At 45.3% G+C, this 6,565-nt stretch overlaps 1 protein-coding gene across 1 annotated transcript; it reads right to left on the bottom strand.

Moving 5' to 3' along the window:
- Nucleotides 1–239: 239 nt before the first annotated feature.
- Nucleotides 240–1,277, bottom strand: LOC127300334 (uncharacterized). Its single transcript, XM_051330432.1, has one exon. It carries the CDS (start codon nt 1,178–1,180, stop codon nt 326–328), a length of 855 nt encoding a protein of 284 aa, XP_051186392.1. The 5' UTR covers nt 1,181–1,277; the 3' UTR covers nt 240–325.
- Between the last annotated feature and the right edge of the window lie 5,288 nt (nt 1,278–6,565).

Raw genomic sequence — 6,565 nt, 5'->3', positions numbered from 1 at the left:
GAACAACGCGGAAAACGTACAGCAACCGGTACAGCCACAGAAGCCTACCGTGAGGAGCCGGTACTCACGGGATTTGCATGGAAAGAAAAATGTGAGAGAGTTGGGAGCGACAGTAACTGCTCGCCATCTACAGTGGAAAAAAACGTCGTGGTAACGTTTCATTGGAGGAAATTGGGCATGAACAGTATCTAAATTAATGTGGTTTGAGCAAACCCCTTTAGAATTGATATAGGTAATAACTAGTATCAACATTACATATTACAGTGTCGAAATTTCCATGCCAGCAATCGGGCGTTCTTCTGCTGATAGCTTGGGTATCCAGTACCTAGCTGCGCTCGTAGTAGAAGGCGGTCATGGCGCAGTCAGAGAAGAGCTGCACGAGCGCCAGCAGAAGCGCGTACACGAAACCCAGGAGCAACCCAAGCGCAACGCTATTATTAGTCCTTGCGAGCGTGTGCACCGGCGATACGGCGGCGGACAGTGCTCCGGTCACGGCGAGGTAGAGCACGACCTGCCGCTTGTTCCCATTCGCCAGCCTCCACGCCTTGCCTAACGCGGCCGCGCCGTAGCAGCCGGGCTCGGCTACCGCCACGACGACGCTGAAGGAGCAGAGGAAGGAGAAGTACTCGAGGCAGACGACGGCAGCGAAGCCGAGCAGCGAGGCCACAAGCGAAGTCACCAAATATTGCTTCGCCTCGAGAAGGCCGAGAAGTGATGCCATGGCCGTCAGAGGCACGAAGCTGAAGGTCTCGAGGATGTAGCCGAAGGCGAGCGTGAGCAGGGGCCCCTTGATTTGCGCCTTAGCTTGGCCTAGGAGCGCGCCAAAGGTAGTAATAGTATGCTCCTGGCCCGGGTACGTGAAGGCGGCGGCGAATAGGACGACGATCTGGACAGCGGAGTGGGAGACAAAAGAGAAGAGGTTGTACCCTGCACCGGCGAGCAGGAGGTTCTGTAGGAGCTTGGCGAAGTCCGGGCTGCCGGGCTCGGTGGTGTTGAGCGCCTTGATGTCAAGCTTGGTCTCGTCGGCGGCGAGGGGGTGGACAGCGAGCTCGATCAGCTTGGTGGAGGCGAGGATGAGTGCACAGACCGATGTGAAGAGCCTCCAGTTGCGGCTCGGCAGGAGGAGGCCCTCCCTTAGGAAGCTGAAGAACGAAGGTGCCTTATTTTGACCGATTTCCATGGCTTTGAGCAGCTAGAAACTATGGCAGTGAGCAAATGGTGCTTTGAGAAATTAGATGCACAGATACTCAGGCTATTAAAGAGAACCGGCAACCGGGTATTAGACTGCTCATAGTGGGAGTAACATAGCTAGTAACATCACACATCTCAAGGCATTTTGGTGACATGGCATGCTAATAAATGAAGAAAGAGGGTGAGGTGGTAACTAGCTATGTTACCATAACATCACACACCCCAATGCAAAATGAGTCTACAACATAATAAATGACACAATGCATGATACCACATATAAGTTACTACCCACTATGAAGGTAGTAACCTAGACTAGTAACATGGCATATGTTACTAGTCTAAGTTACTCCCCACTATGAGCAGCCTTAGTAGGCCAGCAGAATTTCTGGATTATATAACGTGTGGCGAGTAGCAAGTAATAGGGGCGACGATTGTACCCTGTTCTAGTCTTCTAGAGTATATATAGGAGATTTTGAAAATTCAGCGACAGAGTAAGTTAGCACGAAGGCAGGTATATCGTCAACTGTTCAATGCCTACTTTGTTTTTCCCTTCCCGTTCTTCTTTCTTTCCTCTTTATCTCTCTTATTTTCTTTCATGATCATGACAACCAATCCCATGATACTTCCTCTAACAGTACTTTTTGAAAGCGGCTAGGGCTCGGTCAATCAAAGTCAGCCAGGCAAGTCTAGAATTTCTTCGATGTTTTTTGTTCCCGGCTTTTTTCTCATGCACAATTACAAGCTCAATAACTAATCAAAAGCAAACAACTACAAGCCCAGTTACAAATTAACTGAAAAAATTAAATAAAAATGTTATATATATATTAAAAAATTACGTATATGTATGCAATTGGACATATATGCGCACATTTTTTTCGATAAAGGAAATATATTAATATGAAAAGATACCAATTGCACCCACTGCAATAATGCAACACCCTAACGGCACCACGGATGCAGACAGCCAAAAAAATAGAAAAGAAAACTAAGAAACAAAAGTCCCGCTCTCAAAACAGTGCCTCCAACAAGGTTATTGCCAGACACAACCAGTTAAGGGCAGACCTTGGGTTTTCACCATGAAAGGTAGGACTTTGAACTTCACCTGGGCCATCGCCCCCATTTTCATACCACTGCCGCGGAGTCCGGGATACCAAGCATGTCCCTCAACAATGCGGAGTCTTGAACCTCCCGTAGCTAGTCGTCTAATCCGGCCTTCATGTTATTCCCTTCTTTTCACTGCATCATGGACCAAAATGTCTCTTGATGCCAACATAGAACAGAGCTCAGCGCTGCTCCTTCCAGAACCAAACGCTCGGAATAAAAGCATGGGTGCGCACGACCAAATACCACCGATCCGGCAAACTCTAGGCAAAAAAAGCACTGTTACATTCGCCGGCGACGCCTTTCAGAACTCAACACTACGGCCAAATCGATAAGGGCAGTCCTCAGGTAAGTCTTCATCTTTGCCCAAGAGAGATCCTATGACCACCGCCTTCATTCAGGATTGAGATCCTAGGGGAATTATTATACACTATTAGCTTTGATTTTATATGTGGTGACAAAAACAACTGATGCTCCTTTGATTTATAGGATTTAGATCCTACGGAAATTATTCTACACTATTGGTTATATTCATAGAAACATATTCTATAGGAATTTTGTACTACAAATTCTATATGAATAAAACATTAGGTTATGCTTCATGAAAAAATCTCTTTGGTACAATCAAAGAAATTCATCTTTTCAAATGGACATAATATACATTTTTTTTTTCTTATCCTATGACTTAAGGGACAGTTGAAAGGGGTTCTCGACAACAAAGATCATAAATTCTGAGTTGTGCATCGAGCAAAAGATATTGAAAATTCTTGATCGATCGAATTACAAATGATTTTCAGAAAACTAAAATTTTGCCATTGGTCACATAATTGATAGGTATGTAGGTTCTACTTATAATTTATTGGGTTTGCGTTAGAATTACATGCGACCCAACACATGAAAATAAACTAACTATGACCCTTCAACTTTGTTTATGGGGAAGCAGCGGATCAGGGTCAAAATTCTCTGTATCAACGATTCCACCATCACATGGAAATACTATGAACGGTTCATGTACTATCCAAGCACAGTAATAGTTCTCCTAATAGTAATCAAGCATGAATTGCCAATTATTGCCTTTGAATTTTTCTTGAGGACGCAGTGTTGCCATTGATTTCATTGACATTAAAAAACAAATCTTTTATCAAATGAGCATTCTATGACAACAAACCAGTTTGGGGGCATCCGTGTAGGGCGACACAGGTGACAAGGAAGATAATTGGATGAGCCAAAAAAAAAAAAATTGATGTGTAACCGCAACGGTAGTATATCCCCCGACAAGGAAGCAATCTTAATTCTTCATGGTAACTGCATCCCGTTAAGAGGCTTCTTCACGTAAAGATAAATAATTCATAAGGAGTGAGCCTAGCTCATTCGGTTAGTGAAGTAGATGTACAACCCAGCCACTCAAGTTCAAGTTTTCACTGATGCAGAATTGGATTCTTATCTATATATATACCTAATAATAAAGAAAATAAGGCTTCTTGTTCGTCCGTTTTTATTGCCCCCTATTTTCGTCCAAATTACAGGAACTGCCACCGCTCAGTTAAAAGAAAATGTTTCGTTTATCTTTCTCTCGCCGCCGAGGTCTCTTCCACTCGGATCACGATTCTATCTTCTCCACGGATTTACAAAGTTCTACTAACTTCATTGGAGCCGCACCACAAAATCCCCACTCCGTTGCATAATCCCAAGTTCCGAAAGCACCTCCGGCGGAAGCTGCGTCGCGAAGGCCGGATCCCTCGCTGGTCAGATCTGCACTCCTCATGGTTTCCCCTCGATCTCCGCTGCCGATGCGTCAGCGAGGCGCCCTCCATGGAGAGGCCCAAGCGCGGTTAGGGAGGATGATGTGCTAGCGGCGTCGCGGTTAGGGAGGATGATGTGCTAGCGGCGTCGATGGACACGAGACGGCCCGTGACCCGGCCCTCAGCGCCGAGGATGTCAGGCACAGTCCCTGGCCTGGCCTTCCGCGTGTAGTGCTTGTGGACTTGCGCTCTCCCTCGATCCCAGTGGTCCTCCACGGCGAGGACGCATGACGCAGCCACTCGTCCGCCGAACCAAAAGCGAAGAGTATGGAGGAGAAATCGCTAGAGAGATGGAGATCCGACCAGAAATTACTTCCGCCGTCCGTGAGATCCACGTCGCTGGCGTCGGCCGCCTAGGCGCGCTTCTCCTCGCGCTGCTCTTCGTCGCCGCGGCCTTACTCCCAGTAGCTGAGCGCCTCAGCCGATTTGGGCAAAAAGTTCGACTAGAAACACAGTACGGGAGAGAGTAGAATAGAGTGCTTATCTTAATTACTTAATAGCAGCCTAGCAGTAGCAGGTAGGTACGGTTATGTTAATTTTAGCTGGGCATGGGCTGAAGGTGAGATGTCCCCAGCAGACTCTTCTCTTCCGTGTAATTTTTTTTCTAAGACAAAAGCCGCTGGAGACCAATATATTTTGTAGTTCGGCGATGCACATAAAAAAGAACGTCATATTGCAGCGACTGTAAATACCAAGAGTGGTGGAGCTGATATCGGAATATCCAATGTTCTTCCATTGGATGATGGTGCAAAAGAACGTGTAAATTCAAGTCAGTTAATCACCGAAGCTGCCACACCTTGCCGCCTTCTGGGCCATCAAGGTGACAGTGGACAGCCAGGTTTTCCGACGCATATGAGGTATAATATAATGGCGTTTGTGAGGTTACATAGTTGTATGCAATGCAAGGTAAAAAGTAAAGAAGAGCATCATCTAGGACGTGCGAGGAGGTAAAGAAGAAACATAGTCGTTTTGTGTGTTTTTGCAGTGCCATCATATCGTCTCAATTTGTAGGTCCCAGTGCAACGCACGGGTAGTTTTACTAGTATTATTAAAAAAAAACCACTGTAGGGGCTTCCCCTACCGTATTTCTTTCAAAAAAAAGGTAAATAATTCATTTCAATCGACTAAGATATATTCAATAACAATCTACCCATAACAATACAAGTGTTTTAAAAATATAACCTGTTGCAACACACAGGAAATTTTCCTAGTACACACATATGCGCAATTACACGCATATGCCTAGCACTTCGATCGGCTGAGAACTACGACAATTCTCGGTCGATCAGGTTATCTGAGTCCATAACAAGGTCAAACACAAATGAACTAGGATTACATGCACATTTACAAGTTGCTACGAAAAAAATCGGAAAAAGAGATTGTATTCAAAAGTTAAAATTGCGCGTGTCGTTGCCTATTCGACGGTGCCTCGGAGGAGGGATCCTCACGAGGGGGAGAAGAAGTAGGGGTCATAGGGCGGAGAGTCCTTGGGATGGTGGTACGCGAGTTATCCAGCTTCGCAACACCTGCTCGAAGGCAGGGCCTACTGCTGCTTGTCTGGAATTATATGGGCGCTTTCGCGTTGTTACAATGAGTTATTGTTGTGTCTCTAGGGCTCCCGGGATCCGTCTTATAAAGGCACACGGATCTAGGGTTTACATGGAGAGTCCTAGCCGGAATACAAGTTGTCTAACTACGGTATAATATCTTACCGTGTACGTTAAGGATCCGACTTCCATCTATGTCATGCAGGATCCGGATACCTTATGGCTTCCACAGATCTGGCCCTCTTCGTAGGTCGGTTGGGATCCGGCTCCTCGCTCCTGGGTTGGACTTCATCCTTCAGGATCTACAACAACTGGACCGTCTGACGGGCCACATGCCTCATCATCATCTGTGGGCCATCCGGGCTTGCCGGATCGAGACCATGCCGTTGATATACCCATAAGTATACCCACAACAGCACGCATTATGAAATTACATATACACATATACACAAGTGCAATTACATGTTTATGTGTAATTACGCATATATGTGCAATCACACACCTATGTGAAAATGCACATAAAAAAGACTAGGATTTGTAATTACGCACATATGCGAATTGCGCATCTACATATAATTCCAGTAAAAATGTATAAATTTTCTAATTACAGATTCATATGTAATTGCTCAACTATAAGCAATTACACACAAGAAAACAAACAAGTCCAAAAAGTTAGGAAAAAAGAAAAATTAATAAAATCCTAGCTGAAAAATCAAGCCCGTTGTGAGCCTAAGAAAAAAAAAAAAAAAAAAAGCAAACCCATTATTCCCGTAGCCTAAGAACAAACAAAAAGGCTACAAACTGCAGCCAAATAGGCCGACCCAACCATCAGGACCAAGTAAGGCTAATCTTGGTAGGAGAAGAAGACTCATCCACATTTGTCCAACTCTGTTCAAGGCCGGAAGTGGATCGCGCCACCGGTTG

Source organism: Lolium perenne, chromosome 5 (assembly GCF_019359855.2).
Source record: "Lolium perenne isolate Kyuss_39 chromosome 5, Kyuss_2.0, whole genome shotgun sequence".
Lineage (NCBI taxonomy): Eukaryota > Viridiplantae > Streptophyta > Magnoliopsida > Poales > Poaceae > Lolium > Lolium perenne.
This window is presented reverse-complemented; position numbering and strand designations above follow the sequence as displayed.